Source organism: Oncorhynchus clarkii, chromosome 32 (genome assembly GCF_045791955.1).
Source record: "Oncorhynchus clarkii lewisi isolate Uvic-CL-2024 chromosome 32, UVic_Ocla_1.0, whole genome shotgun sequence".
Lineage (NCBI taxonomy): Eukaryota > Metazoa > Chordata > Actinopteri > Salmoniformes > Salmonidae > Oncorhynchus > Oncorhynchus clarkii.
Genome location: NC_092178.1, coordinates 30,567,841 through 30,593,011, shown reverse-complemented (window position 1 = coordinate 30,593,011; position 25,171 = coordinate 30,567,841). Strand labels below are relative to the sequence as shown.

The 25,171-nt window shown below is 41.0% G+C and overlaps 1 protein-coding gene across 6 annotated transcripts; it reads left to right on the top strand.

Moving 5' to 3' along the window:
* Window positions 1-547: 547 nt before the first annotated feature.
* Window positions 548-21,597, top strand: LOC139392371 (CDC42 small effector protein 1-like). 6 transcript variants are annotated; one of them, XM_071140319.1, is made up of 7 exons: window positions 611-746; window positions 10,199-10,330; window positions 11,832-11,982; window positions 12,588-12,890; window positions 17,013-17,117; window positions 18,649-18,720; window positions 19,105-20,196. In XM_071140319.1, the coding sequence occupies exons 4-6, from the start codon at window positions 12,717-12,719 to the stop codon at window positions 18,715-18,717; spliced, it is 348 nt and encodes a 115-aa protein (XP_070996420.1). In that variant the 5' UTR covers window positions 611-746; window positions 10,199-10,330; window positions 11,832-11,982; window positions 12,588-12,716; the 3' UTR covers window positions 18,718-18,720; window positions 19,105-20,196. The 6 variants fall into 6 exon arrangements, with proteins under 6 accessions (XP_070996418.1, XP_070996423.1, XP_070996422.1 ...); XM_071140322.1 differs by lacking the exon at window positions 11,832-11,982 and having other exon boundaries at window positions 554-746; window positions 17,016-17,117; window positions 19,105-21,597; XM_071140318.1 differs by lacking the exon at window positions 11,832-11,982 and having other exon boundaries at window positions 19,105-21,597.
* The last annotated feature ends 3,574 nt before the right edge of the window (window positions 21,598-25,171 follow it).

Below are 25,171 nucleotides of genomic sequence, written 5' to 3'. Positions count from 1 at the left end.
ACCTCTGAAAATAACATTAGGTCCTTTGACCTTAACGAGTAACAAGTGCATTGGGTTTTTGTGACGTAAAATCAAATAGGCCTACTGTTTTATTAACTTAAAATCAAATAGGCCTTAACTAATTATTGTGCATTAAAAAAATGCAATTCTTGTACATAAAGAAATAATGTGGGTTGCTATTCAATTATGGCAAAATACAGTCATTTTTGCGAAAATCGACCAATAATGATCAAGGCTATACCGATAATGTAATAATAATAATGTAATATAAATGATAGGCTAATAAAGTTGGGCAATTTGCTGATAAACGTTGGGCTATATCATCATATGATAATATGAAAAGCATAAATAGGCACATCCTGGGTCCATATTCAGTCCACTACACACGGCGTAGGTTTATTGAAAATGGGATTGGATTGAATGGTAAGAATAGGCCTATATACCTGCAATTGCCCTGTAGGTTGCAGTGTTGACTTTATGATGACACGAAGGAATTAATCTAATTTCAAAACGCAAAGTGCGTTTATGTCCATAAGGGGTGCTGTTTGACTTTACCGGCAAAAATATGCTTTTGAACAAGTATTTTAAAACATCTGAATTTCCTGATTGAACAACTTGGAACCACACCTCAAAAACGGAGAGAAACATCATACGTGCGGTCGGTGCTATATGTTGGTGTTTGAAAAGGCATCAAACGGATACTTTTGCTGGCTATCCAAATTGTTTGGGCACATTTAAGAACGAAGGTAAGATAGCTCCATACCTATGCCGCTATTTAGAGTTTCCTCTTCATGTAGGCTAGCCTACTAACTATGTCAATGAAAGTGGGTACGTGGTCATTGTTTCTCTAACTGATAAAGGTTGTAGTTGGCCAAACCCAGAGACAATTTTGTTAATGTTGCCTAGAATCTAGATCTGCCTGCACTTTGATATTTTCAACATTGATAGAATCAGGTATTTTAAAACAATGAATCAAACTCAAGTCGTTGCTATTTGAAGGATAAATTATGCTTATCGTGGGGAAGGAAGTGTTGGTAAAGTTCATCAGAAACTTCCTCCGCCGTGGAGTTTAGTCGCCTAACCCAAGATGTACACTTAAAGAGCCTACCGTTACTCGTTAAGGTCAAAGGACCTAATGTTATTTTCAGAGGTAGACTGGCTCTGGTAGGAAAAACAGCCAAATACTCCATCTCTAAACATGAATCGATTCTCAATTGTGATACGGCTCTAGAAACATAAAGCCTTTTACTTTTTATATCACTTCAAAAATAATTTAACACATTCAAAATATACACTTCCTGTACCCTGTTTTAAACTGCCTTTATCACAGTTGCAACTGACAGTATTATTCAGTGACAACACGTTTCTGGCTGCCTTCTTCCATTACGCACACAGGTGTTAGGCGCATGCTAGATAGCTAATTAGCATAGGTGGTATTCTTTAATTAAAACGCGCTGTAACATGGAGATTTAGCTGTTTGGGAACACTGACCCAAAAAGATGTATCAATAAAAAAGAATTATACACTACCGGTCAAAAGTTTTAGAACACTTACTCATTCAAGGGTTTTTATTTTCTTTTTACTATTTTCTACAATGTAGCGATTCTTCAAATAGCCACCCTTTGCCTTGATGACAGCTTTGCACACTCTTGGCATTCTCTCTACCAGCTTCATGAGGTGGTATTATACCTGGTATGTATTTCAATTAACAGGTGTGGCGGCATAAATTAAGTTAATTTGTGGAAATTATTTCCTTCTTAATATATCAATCAGTTGTGTTGTGACAAGGTAGGGTTGGTATACAGAAGATAGCCCTATTTGGTAAAAGACCCAAGTCCATATGGCAAGAACAGCTCAAATAAGCAAAGAGAAACGACAGTCCATCACTACTTTAAGACATGAAGGTCAGTCAATCTGGAAAATTTGAAGAACTTTGTAAGTTTCTTCAAATGCAGTCGCAAAAACCATCAAGCACTATGCTGAAACTGGCTCTCATGAGGACTGCCACAGGAAAGGAAGACCAAGGGATACTTCTGCTGCAGAGGATAAGTTCATTAGTTACCAGCCTCAGAAATTGCAGGCCAAATAAATGCTTGACAGAGATCAAGTAACACACATCTCAACATCAACTGTTCAGAGGAGACTGTGTGAATCAGGCCTTCATGGTCGAATTGCTGCAAAGAAACCACTACTAAAGGACACTAATAAGAAGAGACTTGCTTGGGCCAAGAAACATGAGCAATGGACATTAGACCGGTGGAAATTTGTCCCTTGGTCTGGAGTCCAAATTGGAGACTTTTGGTTTCGACCTCCGTGTCTTTGTGAGATGTGGTTTGGGTGAACAGATGATCTCTGCATATGTATTTTCCACCGTAAAGTATGGTGAGGAGGTGTTATGGTGTGGGGGTGCTTTGCTGGTGACACTGTCTGATTTTATTTAGAATTCAAGGCACACTAAATCAGCATGGCTACCACAGCATTATGCAGCGCTATGCCATCCCATCTGGTTTGCGCTTAGTGGGACTATCATTTGTTTTTCAACAAGACAATGACCCAAACACACCCCCAGGCTGTGTAAGGGCTATTTGACCAAGAAGGAGAGCGATGTAGTGCTGCATCACATGACCTGGTCTCCACAATCCCTCAAACAAATGAAGATGGTTTGGAATGAGTTGGACCATGGAGCGAAGGAAAAGCAGACAACAAGTGCTTAGCATATGTTGGAACTCCTTCAAGACTGTTGGAAAAACATTCCAGGTGAAGCTGGTTGAGCGAATGCCAAGAGTGTGCAAAGCTGTCATCAAGGCAAATGATGGCTGTTTGAAGAATCTCAAATATAAAATATATTTTGATTTAACACTATTTTGCTTACTACATGACTCCATATGTTATTTCATCATTTATGTCTTCACTATTATTCTACAATGTAGAAAATAGTAAAACAATAAAAACCTTTGGAGTAGGTGTTCTAAAACCTTTGACCAGTAGTGGTTTATTATTATTTGTTGCTGATATGAAAGACAAGGTCCTTTTTATGCTTCCAAAACCGTACCACAAACGATGTGTGTTAATGTTCAGACTGAGTGTCAGGGCTCTTAACAAAACTTCCCCCATACAGAAGATGCCTTCATCCAATGACTATTATGTGTAATGGAACGGAGTAATGATCAAGGGCTTGAGTAATTCAAGCCCTCTCTCAGCTTTCATTCAATGTTCTGTTGTGTATTGTTCACTTACATTTAATGTTTTAAACTAGACACTGAGTATTCATTCCTTGAAAAGAAGAGCGCTTGACAAATTGCATAGCCTGTGCATGACTCGACAAAACATTTTTGGGCAGTCCCAAATTAGATGTCTAAGACTTAAGGAAGTCAGGCTGGCGACAGTGGCTCAAAGTCGGTTGAGTGCATGGGGTAAAGTAAGCCATTGTGGTCTATTTTCAGGAGGGCATAGTTTTGGGATGAGACTGGAAATGGTCTGACTATTGCTTCTCCATTATGGGAAAGCCCGTTGGTCAGTGCTGGATTTGGCTCGACTTCAGTACTCTGCTCCAACCTCAATGTTGAGTTCTTCAGCTTGATAATATTGTAGCGAACGGCAGGAGAGTGAACCAGGGTCGCTGGTGTGAAAGACAAACACTCAGTGCATCGCACCAATCGGGATAGTCCACTTGGTAGGAATTGTAACGTTTCTCATATAGCGAGGATTGCTATACGGTGGATGATTGTAAAAATGTCTTAATCAATCCGTGCAGAATCCAGTTTTGTTTACTATTACTTTACGTCACCTCAAATTCCAACCACTGGATTTGGAAGTTGTCTCTACTGTTGTTTCTACTCTTTGGTATAATAGGAAACTTTAAGTATATGTAATATATGGTAGCAGTAAAGTATAAAGAGTATATAAACTTTATGCAAAGCCATGAGTATTCTGTCTGTCTTTGGTTTGTTAGGGTTTTCAGTTCATGTCTGAGGTGATCCGAACAGCCAACATGCACAGCTGAGCCTGGTATATGGGGAGTGTACTTTAGCCTTGCTAGTGTGGAACTCTGTGGTGTAACCTATGACCTGTCACACACTGGGTTGATAATTCCAACAAAGATGGCAGGAAATGTCAAACTAGCTGCATTGAGTCATGGAGGTCGAGGATCCCACTGTGACATTAACTGCATTCTTTCCTGTACATTTTACTTTGTCCTTGTTGCAGATAGGAATGTTTGAAGTTGCTCCTTTCTTTAGGACACCCTAATGTACACTGTCATGTTAGCGACAGGTAGTGGGGGTGAAGAGAGCATTTTTTTTGCATTTTTCTGTATTATAATCAATTTGAAGCGCAATGTTAAATTCAAATCTCCATACCATCATATCTAAGCCAGTTGAGCAGTAGCAACTTACATTTTTTTTTTATCTACATTTCATGGTGTGCAAGACATCGGTCTGATTTGCGCCTGTTTGAGTGTACTAATCGATTGTTTACCTTTATTTAACTAGGCAAGTTCTTATTTTCAATGACGGCCTAGGAACAGTGGGTTATAACTGCCTGTTCAGGGGCAGAACGACAGATTTGTACCTTGTCAGTTTTGGGATTCCCCAGCTTGGGGTTCCTTTCGGTTACTAGTCCAACACTCTAACCACTAGGCTACCCTGCCGTGGGGATGGCACAGTCCATCACTCTAAGGCGTGCTATTGAAATTGTGTGTAATATAACCATATACAATGGTGCAACACTAATAAAAATATAAATTAATAACAAATTGGATAGCGGACGCTGTCCGCGGTTATGAAACATCAGTGCGGTGTTTAATTGGCGCCTTTTCCTAGACCATGTTGCTATGTGCATAATAGCGAAGTTACTTAGCATATTGATGTTGAGAACAATGCGGGTGGAGGCAGCAGTGGAGTCAGGAGACGAGAACCGCCGTTGCCTTAATTGTTTAAGAAAAGCGAGCGAGAGGAAACTCCAACTTAATTAGGTCTATAATCAATAGCCTAACTGTTAAATGTGCCTGGCTATCTCTGTCTATCCAGAAATAAGACAGATCCAGCTTGTGTTGCCTGTTTGAGTGTTCAAATAATGTCGGATAAACAATTTCACAAATTCGGCTGTTTCTTTCCACAAAATATACACACAGCGCTTGCTCCTTTTTCTTGATCTCCAATATTTTCCACAACCTACTACAATAACTATGTTGGTCTATTGTACTTCAAACAATTTGTAGGCAGGTTTCTCAGGATTCAAACCTCCTCAAACAGGCAAATTAATACTCTTCAGCGGGATAATTTACTTTTGTGTCCTGATATTAAAATAATGTATATCTATCATTAGGCAGTAGGCATATCTAAAAATACATATTGTAGTTCTAAATGTGTTTTATTGTAGTGTCACCATCTTTACTACAAAAATAAGTACAAATACAAACAACTTTAAGATGCATATTTATTTGACATTGAACTGTCCTTTGATCAGCACAGCAATTGATAAAACAGGACCATGTTTGCAAAACAAGTGGTTTTGAGCCTAAATCAATATTACACAGATTAGCTAATGGTTACAGACATCAGGAATGCAGATAGAGGCGAATAGAGCTGAGTGACGGTCCAACACACAACCACTTGTTATGTTGCACACCTTTTTTTAAATTTATGGGATTATTAAATATTTTTCTTAGTGACATGTATTGCTTAAATAAATTACCATTTTAAATGGAAAATAACAGGCACGTACCACATACATTACTACAAGACAAAACTGCTCACTCAATCAAGCCAGATGGTCTTGTAAGTATAGAAGCAAAGCTTGCTTTCATATAATCAAATAAAAAAAAAAACTTAAAGAATTGGATTATTCCTCTACTTTTATCTTGTATGCAGTACAAATCACATTATTGTGGGAGCATCTCTAAGAGTATCAATTAGGCTGTTTGAGAAGGTTTGAATCCTAAGCAACTTGCCTGCACATTGTTTGAAGTACAATATATCAGCAGATCTACTGTCGTAAGTAAAAGCTGTTTGCTGGAAAACCTTGGTAGAGCATGGGTGACGTAGGCAATGTAGTGCTCATGTGACTTACCTTTTTTTGGCTTCAGACCAATACCTACTTCTTACTTAATTTTTTTGTTTCAAATTATACTGTAAGTGAAACTTTCATGTGTACATTGACCATACTTAACCTTTCATGAGGGGAGTGTCTTACTTTGGAGACCTTTTTCAGTAGGCCTACTGGTAACTCATTATGGGTGGACAGAGCACTATGATAACTCCTGGTATGGACTAATGGTTCTCTCCCCATTCATTTGAAATTGAAACATAGTTGCACACTACACAACAGATAATGTGGACAATGGACACATCAACACTAGACCTCTTTCAGACCTGAAAACATCTAACTTGATTTTGAAGAGATCTATCATCACCTACTATATCAATTTAGGCCTGCCTGCTTTAAATTTACTGCCAGGCGGGCATCACTACACAGATGCATTTCAAATAAAAATATATTATTTGTTAAAGCAACCGCCCCAAAGACCTCAGCGTTCCAAAGCAAATATAAACACCTGAACCATCCGTCTAATCGTGGATAGCAGTGCACTGGATTCCGTGAAAGAGCCATGTTGTTCTTAAGCCGTTGCTTGAAAACTGACGTCGGACAATTTTTTTTTAAAAGGTGCCGTTAACCAGTTGGAAAGTTTTAACCAGACCCCATGAAAGGTCTCATTGTAATTCCTCCATCAAAGACCACTCCCCTCCTTTTCCACTTCTCTTGGATGTGGCTCACTGTCTAGATTTGACCTAGTTGGTAGGTAGGTAGCTGGCAGGACTATTTCATTTGCAAACGTTTATTTCATAGGGGTGTAGCTATTGAGCATGTCATCTGTTTGTGACCATTAAAGGGGCAATCTGGAGTTGCTACATACACTACCGTTCAAAAGTTTGGGGTCACTTAAATGTCCTTGTTTCTGAAAGAAAAGCACTTTTGTCAATTTTTTTAAATAACATCAAATTGATCAAATACAGTGTAGACATTGTTAATGTTGTAAATGATTATTGTAGCTAGAAATGGCAGATTTGTCATGGAATATCCACATAGGCGTACAGAGGCCCATTATCAGCAACTGTCACTCCTGTGTTCCAATAGCACGTTGGGTTAGCTAATCCAAGTTTATCATTTTAAAAGGCTAATTGATCATTAGAAAACCCTTTTGCAATTGTTAGCACAACTGAAAACTGCTGTGATGATTAAAGAAGCAATAAAACTGGCCTTCTTTAGACTAGTTGAGTATCTGGAGCATCAGCATTTGGGGGTTCAATTACAGGCTCAAAATGGCCAGAAACAAAACTTTCTTCTGAAACTCGTCAGTCTATTCTTGTTCTGAGAAATGAAGGCTATTCCATGCGATAAACTGAAGACCTTGTACACCGCTGTGTACTACTCACTTCACAGAGCAGCGCAAACGGTCTCTAACCAGAATAGAAAGAGTGGTAGGCCCCGGTGCACAACTGAGCAAGAGGACAAGTAAATTACTATCTAGTTTGAGAAACAGATGCCTCTTGAGTCCTCAACTGGAGCTTTGTTAAATAGTACCCCCAAACCACCAGTCTCAACGGTGAAGAGGCGACTCCGGGATGCTGGCCTTCTCGTTCCTCTGTCCAGTGTCTGTGTTATTTTGCCCATCTTCATCTTTTCTTTTTATTGGCCAGTCCGAGATATGGCTTTTTCTTTGCAACAGTGGGTTACCTGCCTTGCTCATGGGCAGAACGACAGATTTTTACCTGTGGATAACATGCTCTGTCTATGAAATCTGAGTGTTTACATTACTCCAGCCCCATCCCTCAGCTTTTTACTGAACAAGTGGCAGTTAGTATGCTTTGTTTCAACTGCAGATTGTCACTTTAAAACAAAGAACGTGCTAACAAGGGCGTAATACTGAGAGTTTTAGTCTCAATGCAGTTGTTGCTAATAAGCCTTGTTCACATTGGCAGTTTGAAGTAACTCAAATCTAATTTTTTTGTGCATATTCGAATCTGTTATTTTTCCTGAAATCTGAACAGCCAAAAGCCACATGGAATCAGATCTTTCAAGACGCATTTCAAACCACCTTCGTAGGTGGTTTTAAGTCCAAATTTAAAAAATCTGATTCCTGGCCATGCGACTTGTCTGAACGGTCAAATGTGGTTTTAGAGTTATTTGGCATATTTTGTTGCTTGCTAGCTAGCTACTCTGACAGTTTGACAAGAATGTGAGATGGTAGCTTGTTAATTGTTTACAAACAAATTAGTGCATGTACTACATAGCTAAACAGCTAGCTAGTTGTCTGCTGTGGTTAGCCAAAAGGACTAGTTTTGAAAGTTAGATCTTATCCTTTTTGAAGTTGTTCTTACACAATGATTTTGAACATTCAAAGCAACTGGTAAACGTCCATGACCGGCATTGTTGTCACCTCAGCTTGCTACATAACCTCTGAATGATAGGAAGCACGAGCACCACCACCAATCGGCCTACACCACTGCGGACACACCTGTTGTTACTACACGGAACACATATAAATGCAACATGGAAAGTGTTGGTCCCATGTTTCATGAGCTGAAAGAAAAGATCCCATCAATTATTTCTCTTAAAAGTTGTGCACAAATTTGTTTACATCCCTGTTAGTGAGCATTTCTAATTTTCTAAGATAATCCATCCACCTGACTTGTGTGGCATATCAAGTAACTGATTTTAAATGGCATGATCATTACACAGGTACGCTTTGTGCTGGGGACATTAAAACAACACTCTAAAATGTGCCGTTTTGTCACACAACACAATACCACAGATGTCTTGAGGGAAGGTGCAATTGGCATGCTGACTGCAGGAAGGTCCACCAGAGCTATTACCAGAGAATGTAATGTTAATCTCTATCATAAACTGCCTCAATGTCATTTTCAAGAATTTGGTAGTATGTCCATCTGCCCTCACAACCGCAGACCATATTTAAACACGCAAGCCCAGGACCTCCACATCCGGCTTCTTCACCTGTCTGAGAAGAGCCACCTGGACAGCTGAAGAAATACTCCTAAATATCAGTCTGTAATAAAGCCCTTTTTGTGGGGGAGAAACTAATTCTGATTGGCTGGGCCTGCCTCCGAAGTGGGTGGCCCTATGCTCTCCCAGGCCCACCCATGGCTGTGCCTCTGCCCAGTCATGTGACGTTCATAGATTAGGGCCTAATGAATCTATTTCAATTGACTGATTTCCTCATATGAACTGTAACTCAGTAAAATCGTAGAAATTGTTGCATGTTGCCTTTTTTAAATATTTTTGTTCAGTATATGACAACAAGCATAGCCATGTCAGCAAACGACTGCTGTTTGAACACACACTTGCTGTTTTTATTTAACTGTTTGGGCAGTCAGTAATTCCAAAACTGATTTGAGCATTAAGGCTTGCAGTTTGAACAAGGCTTTAGATATTGTTGAACGAGTTGAGGTTTGAGGGTCACGACCAGTGTATGAAACCCTACAGAACCTTTGCCAGCTCACATGTAGCGCTATTAGAGCTGGATCGATTAATTGGTTATCGTATTGTTAGGTTACTCTCTACTAGCCTTGGTGTGTGTTGTGAGCTGGTCTTTAGTCAGGGTTCAACATCTTTTTCATCAGTATCGCTTGTCTGTTGTATTGTTTCTCAATTAACTAAATCCCAGCAAGTTATAGCAGGATCTATTTTGAATATAGACTGAGGGTAGCCATTGATGTTTTTATATAAATCTGCTGTTCATTCTGACTATTTGGAAGAAGGGGCTGTAATGAAATGTGTTTAGCCACATATATCTCACATGGGGAGTATGTGGGCAGGTCTGAGGAATTTTTAGCCACGTCAGTGTTGTTAGCAGGAAGTAGCATCACTGTCAGCCTACCCATGGGGAAATGACATGAACAAACCCATACTGAGAATAGCAGTTATGCTAACTGCCTTAGAAAGGTCAAGTTGTTGACTTTTCTGAAAACGTATTTTCTTGAAGGCAATAATTTAATCAATTTCCCCTTTCACGAGAGAAACTGGATTAGGTGAGAACTTCTGAAAATGGGATTCATGATGCATCACATGCTACTGTAGCTATATTGTGGTGTTTGTCATGTCACGCTTAGTGTCATTTAATAAGGTTAGTCTCAGTGCTTCTTTTGTCATCCTTCTTGTTTTGGCTTTTCTGCCTGTTCAGCACAGATAACAGGGACGCCTTGGCTGCACTAAGGATCATGTTAATGTAGACTGACACGGAGTCCAGTGAATGAGGGCAGGAGGATTCCATCATGTGTGTTTTGGACAGAGTTGACTTTTGAAATCTACTAGGGTAATACACTCTCAGACAACCTCAGTTTTCACTCTACTTTGTGAGTTCTCACTCTGTCAATACAAAGACACACATGCGTTCGTAGAAGGTCGGCCGCTGGATGGTTTTGGCACCAAAGGGGCATTGTCTCAAGGGATCCTGGCAGGGTTATGAACTATTTTAAACTGTCAACCATTTGTACATTTTGTATGGTCTGAAAAACCACATTGGCCATTTTTAATGCTAAGATGACAAGAAGTTGGGTGGGGGGAAATAATCTCTTCTGGGGACCCAGAAGGATTCTTCCCAGTTCCCACATGGTTGCCAGTGGTAGTTGAACAAATAATCGGCTGCGGACTTGGACATCTACAATTGGCACCATCTTATCAAGGTCTAACCAGCACTTTAACAGATGAGACTCCAGTAGTACAGTACTGTAATTCAACAGAACAGAACTGGACTGGCACTCTTCTGAAGAGAACGAGATGGCCCCAGATCTCTGGAGAGCCGGTTTATTTATACAAGATGATGAGCATACCGTCAGAGACCAGATGAGCCCAAAGCGGGAGTTTCCGTTAATCCTTACCTCACGGGACAAGTATTTCAACTGCACTGAGTTTGTCCCCCCCCACCCCCTTCCTCTGTTCTTGTCGTCCTGTGAATCATGGGAAGCTTGGTCATGAGGTTCCTCTCCTTTTAAATAGTGTACCACAGGAGATTCTGAGCCCCAGTTCTGTCCTACAGACAGTTCACAGTTCTAGCCCTCCTTCCGAGTACGGTGTTCTCACAATGCTGTGTGTGTCCTCACTATAATCATTAAGTGCACCTGCTTCGGGGGAATACGGTAAGAGGTCAATGTAGAGAGAAGTTCGACCCAGACTTTGCCTGTCTGAACCCCACAGAGCAAGGATGGCTCAACTAGTGTCTACTCTACAGATGCCTGTGTCCTGTTTGACTTGTGCCAGCCTGGAGGGCCTTGGTGATATAATGATGGGCCAGTGTTTTTGGCAGAGCCTGCCTTGCCGTCCATCCACGCCCCTTATATCACCATACGTGTGTGTGCAGACTTCCACCTCATCCATGAGGGCCATGGGGGTTGAGAACTTCTCCACGTCCACTGACACCCATCTTCTACAACCCGATGCTTTTACTGTACATCAGGATACTAACTTTCTGACTGCCCTGATGGACTGTTAACCAAATATACTTTTTAGTAAGGGAACTATACAGTGAGCGGCCAGTTGACTCGAAGTAGTGTCAGGCGAGTAGCTTACCTGTTAAAACCACGGTGGTGCCCATATGCCAGCAATGTGCTATCAAGCAACCCACACTGTGTAGTTTTAATCTTACTTTGCCCCGCCCAAATGTTTTCCAGAACAATGTGCTAATTGTAATGTTTGAAGGAGGTTATTTCTACAGTATTTTTGTATCGTGTGTGTGTGTGTGTGTGTGTGTGTGAGAGAGTCGAGAGAGAGACTCCACCACACACATTCCTTAACAGTTTCCTCCCTGTCTCACACAGCCTCTGGGCATGATAAAACAGAGCTGGACGAGAGCCATGTCATTATGAAAAGGGTAATCAAACGATCGGCAGCGGGCCCAAAGGAAACTGAAGTCCAAACCCAGTGGTGAAAAACAACCTGTAGAAAGAAGCTGAATCGTCACAGCAAGCGGTAACCACTACTCTCAAAAAAAAGCTGCAGCTCTAATTTGGCTTAGCGGATCATCAGTGACAATCTTAAACATAGCAATAAACGACGACACTAAGTAGTATAAACCAACTTTATGAAGTGTAATGGTCTTGGCAGAACTTTCTTTCACACTGCAGAGGGAATATAAATGGCTTCAGGGATGGACCTCCAGTGTGTTGTTTTGGCTTTTCCATGGGACGAGACAGGAACCACCTAGAGGCGAATGGAGGATGCTTAGATGTTTTCCACCCTTGGAATGTCTTTCCCATGTCTAATGTGCTTGTCACTTGTTTGTGAAGCAATATGTTAGACATGTTATGCCTGATTGTGTTCCCTTCGGTTGGAACCTGGACCAGAGGGTGGGGGGGTGGGGCCCAAGTACTCCCAAAGAATTGCATTATTTTAAAATGGTGCAAAAGCAAAACACTGTTCAAGACGCTGGTTTGGGCAGAATCAAGTAAAAAGTATGCCGGTACGGCGCTGCCTTAGTAGGTTTTCAGTGATATGTTGCATCAAAATAAAATGAACTAGTAGGACCATGTTCACATTACATTGGCTATTATTTTAATAAACTCCTGTCTCAACAGATTAAACCCTAAAGACTGTAATCTGACTGGATACCAGAAGAAGGATTAAGACACTGGGAGGCTTGAGAGAATCAGGACCTGATATTTTGCAGGTGCTGGGTTTGGGGATTGACCCACTTTGGCTATCTGATGCAAGGGATCTGGATGCACCAGGACTATCCCAAGATTGAGGGTCACAGGGGCTACCTTTCTTCACCAGCCTGCAAGGCGGCGACAGAGAGCAGGGCGCTGAACCGGCGGAGCCCGGGAATGAGCGAGTTCTGGCACAAGATGGGCTGCTGCGTGGTGGCCAAACCCCCACCGGTGAGTCTGGGCCAGCTGCCTCTTATTTACTCATGTAGAGTCTTATATAAAACGTTCTCTATGTCAGGTTTCACAAAATTCCTCATCTAATAGTTGTATAGAGACTAGTAATAGACTATGGACTATACTCCACAAGCATGCTCTATATTAGACCCTGACCACTTCTATTCAACCCTCTCATGCCACAATATGTTTGAGGTTGTGGAGGTCCCTGGCAAGTCTTGCAAGTATAGTACCCAAAGGCAAGGTTTGGGCATCCCAGGCAGCCAAGCAAGCTTACTCTGACCACACTAGAACTTGAAAACAAATATTTTTGGAGTCTTAAATGCATGCTTAGAACAGCCTAAAGTGAACCACTGCCCGAAAGACCTCTTTACCCATTAGATTTTACGCCAAGATGTTATGGGGGACCCTTTTTTTAAATGCATCAAAGTCCAATAAATCTGTTGGCAAAGGCTGATGTATTGCTGGTGTTTTTCAGACTCCATCTGCAATCACTTACCGGCTGATGTCTTTAAACGGGTGACGTTTTATAGCTTGCAGTTCAGTGGCATCCACATCATGAGCGATATCTTGAAGGAGTGCCATCTTTGATTTATTGCACACTCACTATACTTAGTGAATTACAGCCATTAAAATTCACTGACCATCTGACCCATAGCACATGTTCAACAAAGAGACTGTGCTATACAGTGCGTTTGGAAAGTATTCAGACCCCTTGACTTTTTCATTTTCTTATGTTACAGCCTTATTCTAAAATTGATTAAATAGTTCCCACAATACCCAATAATGAAAAAGCAAATGTGTATATATATATATATATATATATATATTTTTTAAATTAAAAGTACTTTGTTGAAGCAACTTTGGCAGCAACTACAGCCTCGACTTTTCTCAAACACCTGTATTTGGGAAGTTTCTCTCCCTTTCACCTATATTTGGGAAGTTTCTCTCCCTTTCACCTATATTTGGGGAGTTTCTCTCCCTTTCACCTATATTTGGGGAGTTTCTCTCCCTTTCACCTATATTTGGGGAGTTTCTCTCCCTTTCACCTATATTTGGGGAGTTTCTCTCCCTTTCACCTGCATTTGGGGAGTTTCTCTCCCTTTCACCTGCATTTGGGGAGTTTCTCTCCCTTTCACCTGCATTTGGGGAGTTTCTCTCCCTTTCACCTGCATTTGGGGAGTTTCTCTCCCTTTCACCTGCATTTGGGGAGTTTCTCTCCCTTTCACCTGCATTTGGGGAGTTTCTCTCCCTTTCACCTGCATTTGGGGAGTTTCTCTCCCTTTCACCTGCATTTGGGGAGTTTCTCTCCCTTTCACCTGTATTTGGGGAGTTTCTCTCCCTTTCACCTGTATTTGGGGAGTTTCTCTCCCTTTCACCTGTATTTGGGGAGTTTCTCTCAAGCTCTTTCAGGTTGGATGTGGAGCGTCGCTACACAGCTATTTTCAGGTCTCTCCGGGGCGGCAGGGTAGCCTAGTGGTTAGTGGTTAGAGCGTTGGACTCGTAACCAGAAGGTTGCAAGTTCAAACCCCCGAGCTGACAAGGTACAAATCTGTCGTTCTGCCCCTGAACAGGCAGTTAACCCACTGTTCCTAGGCCGTCATTGAAAATAAGAATTTGTTCTTAACTGACTTGCCTGGTTAAATAAAGGTGTAAAAAAAAAAAAAAAAAAAATTCAAGTCCGGACTCTGGCTGGGCCACTCAAGGACAAGAGACTTGTCCTGAAGAGTCTAGGTGGGTCCAAACTTATTCCATTTAAGAATAATGCTGCAGACATGTTTTGGCACCCTTTCCCAGATCTGTTCCTCGACACAATGATGTCTCGGAGCTCTACAGACAATTCCTTTGATTTCATGGCTTGGTTTTTGCTCTGACATGCACTGTCAACTGTGGGACCTTTATATAGACAGGTGTGTGCCTTTCCAAATCATGTCCAATCAGTTGAATTTACCACAGGTGGACTCTGCTCAAGTTGTAGAAACATCTCAAGGATGATCAATGGAAACAGGTTGCACCTGAGCTCAATTTCGAGTCTCATAGCAAAGGGTTTAAATTCCTATGTAAATCGGGTATTTGTTTTTTTTGTTTTTGCCAACATTACGAAAACTTGTTTTCGCTTCTTCATTATGGGGAATTGTGTGTAGGTTGATGATTTATTTTATTTAATCCATTTTAGAATAAGGCTGTAACGTAACAAAATGTGGAAAAAGTCAAGGGGTCTGAATACTTTTCGAATGCACTATTGACCATGCGTAGTTATGTGTCCATCAGTAATGTAGGCATCATATGGGGACACACTGTATAGATAAGCATGTCCTTACTATCTTACATTCTTGTCTGATGTGGAGACCCTAACAATTGTATTGATCTGTCCAGAGAAGTATAATGCCTGGACCCAATAGTAGCTTGATGTTTCAAAGCAAAACATTTTATGGAATCCTAGCGCACATTATAGGGGTGAATAGAGGTCCTATTGATGACACAAAATATCAGTGTTTCACCGGAAAGTGTAAACTTCCCTTTTGCTCTCCAGAAGCGACCGCTGACCCTTGACCTCCTCAGGGCGGTACCCTTCCTGACCCTCACTCTTTCCTGGCCCAGGTTTTGCAGGGAGTGTTGCGTAATGGCGGGTTGTGTCCGTCCGTTCCCACTCACCAACAATGAAACCCGGCGGCTCAGGAGAGAGGATGCGGTCTGGGCCTCTGTCCCATGGGAGGGCATTTTCCCTCTCTCCTTCCTCTTTTATTTTTAGGGCCTGTGTTTGTTCTATTGTGGGGGGAGGACAATACAGAGACATCGCTTTCAATAAACACAGGCAAGGATTTACATGTAACTGTCTCGAAAGGGTAGGGGCGTGTCAATTTTGGAAGAAGACTATTGAGACCCTTTTTACTGATGTTCTCATGAGATGTTGGGGTATGCCTAACTTCCTAAATGTAAGTCATGTAATTGCTACCCACTTGTCTAAGCATAGCCTATGCCAAAGGGTTACTGACACCAAGTGGTTGCTATACACAACATATGCTGAAGGCATCCCCTAAAATAAGTTGCTAAGCGACTTTCTCTTTTGCAGCACACACAGCTGACCAATTTAGCTAGACATCCATGAATCAGCCACGGGATGGCATTCCTCCCAATTAAGCGACATTATAGTCCAGGGCTTATTTCTGAGGTTTGGTATGACTCATGGCCTGCATGGCTGCAACTTCAGTGGATGCCAACCAGCTGGGTATTTGGTTAGGTTGGGTATGCCTTGTAATGTTGCCGTATTGATACTTCGAAGTCGATATACACAGATGTTCCTACTTGATTTAACAAAGAATGTCAAAAGAGTATAGATTTACCTTATGCTGCCTAGATTTGATTACATATGTTCATTGATTTCAATTCCTGGCATTGCTGGGTGTTCACTGACTCAATTTGGTAGCAAAATATGCTTGCTAAGATGGTCATAAGGCTGTCTTTATGAGTCTGTGGGAATGACACCTGATTTTCCTCTGCAATGACGATGTAGCAACAAGAATGGGTGGGTGAAATGCCTGATTCATTGGGTATGTATGCATGCGCCAACAGATCCTCAGAATTCAAGATGACGTCAAGAAGAAAAGTCTATGGCATCTGCCAGTCTGCATAAACTAATTAATATAATGAAAAATTAAAAAGCCTTTATTTTTTTATGGCTTACGCATCGCAAGAAGATTAATTTATTATTCTTGTTATACATAAGCCACTTTTTTGTTTTAAATGACTTTTTAATTTTCCCGCTGGATTACTTCTGGAAGTTTTTTTCTCAGAGGCTTTTTCGACATGGTTTACTATCAAGCATAAACTTCTGTTTGTTCTATAGTATTTCATCCCATGATCAAAAAACACCTCATGGTATACATATATAACCAAATAAGCATTCCTCTCCTGTATCTCTAATAGTACAAGCTGCTTATTTGGAGACAGAAAAATGGTAGATCATTGTTCGGTTAATTGCATGTTTATGTTATAATTTCAGAGCATCTTCTGAATGAAAATCACAATTTGGTTGCACAGCCACTGTCCTATGCAGTTGTCTAGTCATATTTTAATTACTATAGGTCACTGGTCACTGACCTCCTGCATTTGTTTCAGAAGAAGAGGAGGAGGAAGATTGACCGCAGCATGATCGGAGAGCCCACAAACTTTATGCACCTCACACACATTGGCTCTGGGGAGATGGCAGAAGGTTTGCCGCCGGTATGTATAAGGTTTTGGCTACTTTAATGAAAATCATCCTTTTACACATTTCGTAATCATTGTTTTAGAAGAATGATGCGCCAGTCAGTGATCATGACCGATCAATCTCTTAACAATTGCCGTTGGGCTGCCCATAGTGAATTTGTTATTTGTCCTTTGCTTTACACACAAATTACATGTCAAATTAGTTTAATTTGCACCATACCTGAACTGTTATTTCAACACTTGGATCAAGTCTTGTCTGCAGCAAAATTGTATCATCAAGTGAAATGGAGGATATTGTGTAAAACATAATTGCAGCATGTTACAATCCAGGTAACTGGTATCGTCCAGAGTTTTTCTTTGGACAGCAATTAATACAAAAACACTAATGAAGCTTTGATACATTAACTGCTACACTAGTCCCACCCCCATTCGTTGGCTAATAGACATTCAGTTAACTGGCCCATTGCCAGCCAGCCACCTGCCCACTTTTGAACAAGGCTCAGCCTGTGCAAGAGGCGGAAGTGTTCCTACCACTTCATGCCATGATGTTCCCTAGGTTCTATTGCTCAGTCCCTCCTCCCTCCCTGGGAGGGATTCCAGAGGGCACACAGAGAAGGGACAGTGACAGGGGACACAGCTGGAAGGCCTTGGCTGCTAAATGAAAGGCCCACTCTGTGTCCCGCGACACTGGTAAATGATTCCCCCCAATCGTCTAGCACAGGAACGCAAAACGAGAGCTACTTCCTGTGCCTGGATGAAATGGAACTCTGACATCCCGCTGAAAATCAAGTCAACTCACCAGTGACCAAATCTTGTTTGCTTAGCATTGACGACCTTTAAACGCATTAATGAGCTTTTAATGCCGAATGAGAGTCGTGTATATGTTTTGTGTTTGCACTAAGCCAGTGGCTCCATTGCAAACAATGACAAAACCCTGATAGTGATAGAAGGCCCATTTTAATTGGAGTCAATGCACTGGAACAGTGCAAACAGGTGTGGTAGACAAACACGGCTGCCTTTTGTTTAAGCTGGGCTAAAGTGCGTTTGGGCATACCTTTTTTTCCCCTGCTGCCTATATCTTATTGTGCAGCATGATTACATAACGCCATTATGAAACATCTCTGTGTAATCTTGACACTGCCTCACCTTCTGTGCCGTCAGTGTTCCCACTACAGGTTTGTTTTAAGTTTGAATGTTGCAAAGTTAGTTTGTATTTACACATGCGCACACCTAGTTTATCCATCAACTATTTACTTCTGCTAGGGATTGTGGGGCTACAGTGTGTTCCCATTCGGGATATGAAATATCAACATATCGTTGTGAGTGAACAAAGGGCACTTACTTAGCAACCACAGTGTTGTCACAGTACCATGAAGGTGCTGTCAACCAACTCTTTAATAGAACTTTTGTGACACGATTGACTACATGTCATATAATACCTGAAAGCAGGTCAGATTGTCAATATCCCCGATTCTTGCTGGCTGATACTCCCCTGTATTTTACATAATTCTACCAGGGAGTGATGTTTGTGACTTTTTGTCTCCAGTCAGGGTCAGTCCAGGAACAGATGAGGTCCAAAGGACCCAGCACCAATGGCCGAAGCAGCCTCTTATAGCCAGTAAGTACCTTCTATATATTCCAGTACACCCACTTGTGCACACACACTCACTCTGGATAATACTTAGGGGTTAAATAAATATGTAATTCTGGGGAAAATTTGGAAAGTCCAGCTGAAAGTGTTGTTTGTTTATTTTAGATGGGGGGGGGGGGGTGTTAGTGAAAGCCATCCATTCACATTGCTTGACAATCTTTTGTACTTCCCCAAAAGTTGACAATGAACTTATCCTAAGTTCTAGGAAAATGTGTTTTAAACACTTAACTACATACTCTGTGGATTTAAGATCATTATTTTTGGGGGGGATCTGATATTATTCAACAAGGTTAGACTTTTTATTCAGAAACTGCTGTTGTCCAATGACATGAGATTTTGTTGCGGTTTCAGACATATGGACCAACCCAGAGACTCGATGTGAGTTCCTCATTTCCCCCTTCCTCGGACCCAGCCTCAAGCCAACCTGCATGGACCAACTCTGCATATTGCACTTAGGCCCACAATGACCACCGCAAATGGCAGAATAAAAAAACAAAGATCTAAAACAATGACTTTATTTCCCAGAATCCCTTTCAGCCCCCATCACCAGTTTAAAATGGGACATGACTCCTGCCATGAAGAGGGGAAAGTACCCTGGATTCTCACTCAGCACTGGGGACTGGATGGGATTATTTGTGGGCTTTTAGGTTGCTTTGATTAAACATAGGAGGGTTCAGCTACTGGCGGATACGGATTTTCCCATTTTTGTCTGTCTCAAGCAAGGGATTGTAAGAACATTTCATATTTCTCTAACAAGACCGTCTCACAAGTGTGATACTGCTCTTGCAATAACGCAAACAAACAGGTCTTCTTTATTCTTGACTCGGAAGTGGTGCGTTTGCCCTTTTAAAAGTGTTGTGCCTTTAACGATTATAATGCCTTTATAAGTAGTGCATGGTGGAAATTGAGTCCATCTGTTTCCTGACAAGCACGCATTTTTCATATGTATTGCTAAAGTGCAGTGGCCAAATTGATATTTTTGGAAGTGACGTTTCTCAATTGACAAGCAGGATGTGGCATCTACCTTGGCTCCACCCACTACTTGTCTGTAGTAGTTTGAGATCCAATCCTAGCAGCACTGTAGACATCCAGGGGTGGGAGTGGTCACTTGCAGGCCTACAGTGCTAATGTTTTGGCACTTTGCATGTTTCACGTGGACAGTTCTTAGACATCATCTCACACATTCCACCATTAGTCACTGTCTTTCTTACAAACACGCCAAGTTTCTCATAGACACCCCCTCGTGTACATACTTCTACCTTAAGTGTTATTGCCAAAGTTATGCCTTTTATATATTAGGTGCTTTTTTTTACTACCATGCATGATTTAACACCAGCCAATCTGAACACTGGATAGCATTGGCAGGTAGCCTAGCCATTAGGGAGTTGTGGCACTAACCCGAAAGGTTGCTGGTTTGAATACCCAAGCCGACAAGGGGGGGGGGGGAAATCTTATCGATATGCCCTTGAGCAAGGCACTTAACCCAAATTTGTTCCAGGGATGCTGTACTACTATGGCTGACCCTGTAAAAACAACACATTTCTCTGCACCTATCCAGTATGTGACATAATATTTTATTTATATTTTCATTACCTTCTGTAGTGTCCCATAGACTCGCTCGCTTGGTGTTTAAAGAAAATGTGTGTGGTGTGCACAATTCTACACTGAATGCTTATAGAATTGACCCATCCCGAATTCTCCTTTTTATTTGGGGGGGGGGTAGTAGTCTTGTTGAGCAGTCCACTTCTAAACATTTGCAAGCTGAACGTAAGATGCAGTAACTAATCTCGATCTCAATTGGCTTTATCTAAAGTTATCAGTTCAGCAGGGTTATGTCAACAACGCCACAAATTGATCAAAAACCATGGCAACTTGGCTTTGGGTCTCCTATTGCACAGTGTTAGTCTTAGAATTGGCCCCTGTCATTCTAAGCTGAGATGTGCTCATTAGCTTTTTAGCTATTCTGAAAGGTAACCTTATGGGCTTTCTGTTTCAATGACAATCTACAATTCAGGTTAGAGGAAATGGCAGAGCCTATAATACTGCAGAGAGAAAGTGATGGCTCATTTTTGTTATACGAAAAATAACAGGTCACAAGTTGTCTTGACTCATGACCGCTAAATGGACCAACTGTTGTCATATTCTATTTAGATGCCTACTGCAGTATGAGTGAGTTTGCATAGAAATTATTATAATTATTTGTTTTTAATGTGTTACGACTGCCCTTATTTTTATCAGCTTTGGAGCCAGATTTTTAAGTTCTTTGTTAACGTTTTGTTTCATATGCTTAAGATTTCTAATCTCAGACAGTAGAGATTCCAGGATGCAATGTACCTACTTTTCAGTCTCTCTGTTAATGTTGCAGTCTTTTCCTGGGTCTCCCTCTTTGCTCTGTTTTTAATTGGTCATGTGTTACACAGTCCTCCTATGAGAACGTTGGTGGACAGATGTGTGAGAGGAGAGTAAGTGTTTCGCAAACCTTTGAGTGTTTTCTCGGCTTCTGGCCTTTTTCCCCTCCTGAAAATACAGTCAATATTTTATGTATGTGTTTGTTTACTTGAAAGAGCCATTTACTTTTGAAGATGCACGTCCTCAAGTGTATAGGAAAAAGTCATTTGTCTGTCACGTAAGGAATCCTGCACAGACAAATTATACCCAGTTGAACAGTTTAGGGATAACTGTAGACTGTAACTGTAGAATATTTTCTGAGTTTAGGGAAATCAAACATTTTCAAGTTTGAATTAGTCTTCAGACTCAGATTGACAGCAAACATCTCTAAAGAAATCACTGTTGATAATAACTTCTGTTACATTTGCTGTGAGGAACTAAACTCAAATTTAAGTTCCCCTGTTTCAGTCTGAGCTACATTTCACTGTGCAAAGTTGCAGGAAGATACTTTTACTGTTACGAGAGGTTTCACCCAGCCTGTGCACATTTCATCCTCCATCTTGTGTTTTATTACAAGCAGCTGTTTCTGATACCACAGTAATCTCAACAACCTATAATAATGCTTTTAGTCTGAGCAGCCCAGAGTCTAACCATGGGGCAGAGCCCAGGATAACACATTCATTACCTACTTCACTAGGGAGGGGGGGGAAGTGCCCATGGAAAAACTGAAGATGTGGTAGGTGTAGTAGTTTGGTGGGAAAAGTCTGAAGCTATTGTCTTTGCAATGACTAGTGTAAACTTGACACGGCAAGGATGACTGCATAAACAAACTTCTGGCTGGCCATAGTTAGCTATTTGTAATTTATCACAACAGACTAGAAATATATTTCACTTGAAAGTAAATTTGTTTGGGAACCATAAAGTATCACTTACTATTTCCAGATTGTCCAATAAAGATGGACAAAATAGATTTAAAAATCATCGTTAAAGGTTTTTGAATGTTGAGAGCATTCTAAACTTCCAACTGAACCATGAGACTAAATGTAGACCGGATATTCGTCACTACGTGTTCCTTTGCTCAGCATCACCCCTTTTACTATGGGCCCAATACATTGGAATCTCTTTTGCACCCAATAAATTGAAAATTCTATCTACCCTAAAATGGTTTTGTTTGTTTTGCCCAGTGATTTCTCTCCTGTCCTCACCATGTGCTTTTCAGCTTCTCTTGCCTGTCACTCTTCAAGGTGTTTCTAGAGGATATTTAAACCAACAACACTCCCTCTTTCACAATGGACTCTGTTCCTATATAAAACATTGGGTATAGGCAACAGTCTCAGGCCTTGGCTGCATGTATACCACTGTACACACACACACACACACAGGGCCTGTCCTTGGCAGAGCTCAGCAAAAGTCCATCGCCTGAATGAAGGAAATCTATGGCCCATTGTGCTTCTTGATTACACTAAGGGCAGCCGGCAGATAGGATCGGGCCTGGAACAAGATAACAGTGCCTTTATCAATGTTTTTCAGCATGAGAAGTTGGAGCTGTTGGTTAATATGTAACATGGGGCTGTTTTTATATCGGGCCTCCAAATAATGACTTCTGTAATGAATCTTACACAATGACTGATGGTAGACATCAGACTACTGAGCCACTGCGGCACTTACTGTACTACAGGTCCTGTTTTAGAGCCCAATTAATGGAACATGCTGTATTGACGGATGAAGTTATCATAAAATTATAATGCGTTACATTTTGGATCCTTCAATCCCTAGTTTATGTACATTCGTTTGACTCATGCAGAGACATTTATCATATAGAAGTGTGTGTGTGTTTGCAAATGTGTGTTGATATAATACCCCATATGGTCATTGAAAACACAAGCTAAGGAGATACTATCTGAAACTAACCATCTACGCCGTATTCAACCGAGAACAGTATTACATGTTTTTCTAATCAAGGGCTTGAAAACAAATATTGATGCATGCTAAGTAAAGAAAGTGGCAACATCAGTAAATTCTCTCTAGATTCAAAACACTTTTAAAGGCTGAATCAATCAAACTTTGGACTTGTTTTTCCTAGATGGGATCTCTCAAGCCTGATTTCCGCCAAAAACGGCAATTATCTGTCACTTTTCGTACTCAAAACATCAGCCTCTTCCCAATCTCACACTACTTCATACACTGTTCTCTGTTCCTGTTTGAGTTTCCCCACAGCTACCTCACTTCCTTTTCACTGTCAGGTTCCATTTCCTGTGCGTCCGGTGAATTCGCACAGCCAGTCTCACCTTCTGCGCTTTGGGCCAAATCCCCCTTTCCCTCCCTCTTTCTCCCTCCCCCTGTGCTCCTTTTATTAAGTTCTGTGTGGAAGGAGAGGAAGCGGGTAGAGGCTAAACACCCTCCCTCCGTACCCAACAGCGCTCTTAAAAACAACCCATTCACTCATGCACTGGAAAACAAGTCCCCATGTATAAGGAGTTCTATTGAGAGAATGACGTTGAACACGAGACAATCGGGTTTATTCATAAACGTGTCTATCACATGGACTAGTTTCCTATTTATAGGAAAATACAGCAGACTTTGGCCAAATACAATTTAGTAAACTTAGTATTTTGAAGTGTTAGTATAATCTATAGAAGTGCTGTAGTTTTACTTCCAATAGATTTGATGAGGTATTTACAAAAAAAATGTTTAACTAGGCAAGTCAGTTAAGAACAAATTCTTATTTACAATGACGGGCCTACCCCGGCCAAACCCTAACCTTGACGACGTCCCTATGGGACTCCCGCTCACGGCCGGTTGTGATACAGCCTGGAATTGAACCAAGGTCTGTAGTGACGCATCTAGCACTGAGATGCAGTGCCTTGGACGGCTGCGAAACTCGGGAGCCATATTGTTTTCTCTTGGTAGACAAACATTTGAGAAAGTTATGCTATTAGGACAAAAATGAAAATAGAAAAGGACAAAATAAATCACATTTGAAAAGAAACGTCCCAGCCAATGCTTCCATCAAAGTCAGTCAACTCATTGTCAATGAGTCATATGACAGCTCGCTTATCTAGCTTTGTAGACACTAGCTTTCTCAGTTAATTTTGTATTATTGCAGATGAAGGAATCAATAAAGACAATTTAAACACACATCCTTATCAATGTTAACTTGGAGCATACATTTTTTTAAATATTTTTTATAATCCAATAACGTCATGAGTGGATCACAATTTATCTGATAAACTATTCACTGGTGTAAAGTGAGATAAAAAGATCAATGTCGCTAGAGGAATTAAAGCCAGTGAAGTCATAGGTTTTATTGTAGCTGAGCCAGAGCTTTGGCAGGAAGTCATTGTCAATCTGCCCAGTAACAGTAATGAGAGCCATACTGTATCTGATGCCAGTGTAGTTAAAAAAAATACAGTATAAAATCCTTCCAATATTACGCAATAGTTGGGAATGAATCTGTGATTCAGAACTGTGTTTAAAAAAGGTCCCTCCTTTATACATTGATGACAGTAAGAAAGGGGACCACAAGGAGTGATGTCAATCTATAAAATTTATTTTGTAACAGAGAAAGATGTGAAAAGAAGGCCTCACTTTAGTGTCCTAAAACCGATGTATTTACATGGTCAGTGGTGATTTTAGCACACAAAAAGGTGGGATGAATGCCAGCTAAGCCACTTCACAACACTAAACAATACATTCATTGCACTATAACAGTGCCCACAAACTGTTAGGGCCTACATAAAGCTGTCCCAACACCTTACCACTGCTACGCCTGGATATCAGAGGAGCCTTGTCTGGCAGCGAAACAGTTAATTCAGCCTCATTTACTGACTTAGCCGATATGGTTGACTTGCTTAAACAAATGTGGTTTATGCTGACAATTGAGATGTACAAACTGGCATAAGGGGACGACAAGCAGATAAGAGGCAATCTGTAATTTTGATTAAGACATTAATGACCAAGCTAGGACGGACGTAGTCAATATAACTATTTGTTCAGCACTTTTGAAATGTACCGCAACATAATTCAGAAC

Excerpts from the sequence above, each read along its gene's own strand:
- LOC139392371 (XM_071140317.1), top strand. The coding sequence starts at position 12,717 with ATGCAAGGGATCTGGATGCACCAGGACTATCCCAAGATTGAGGGTCAC. Across the intron at positions 12,891-17,012 it reads TGGTGGCCAAACCCCCACCG|AAGAAGAGGAGGAGGAAGAT; the intron begins GTGAGTCTGGGC and ends CATTTGTTTCAG. Across the intron at positions 17,118-18,648 it reads TGGCAGAAGGTTTGCCGCCG|TCAGGGTCAGTCCAGGAACA; the intron begins GTATGTATAAGG and ends TTTTGTCTCCAG.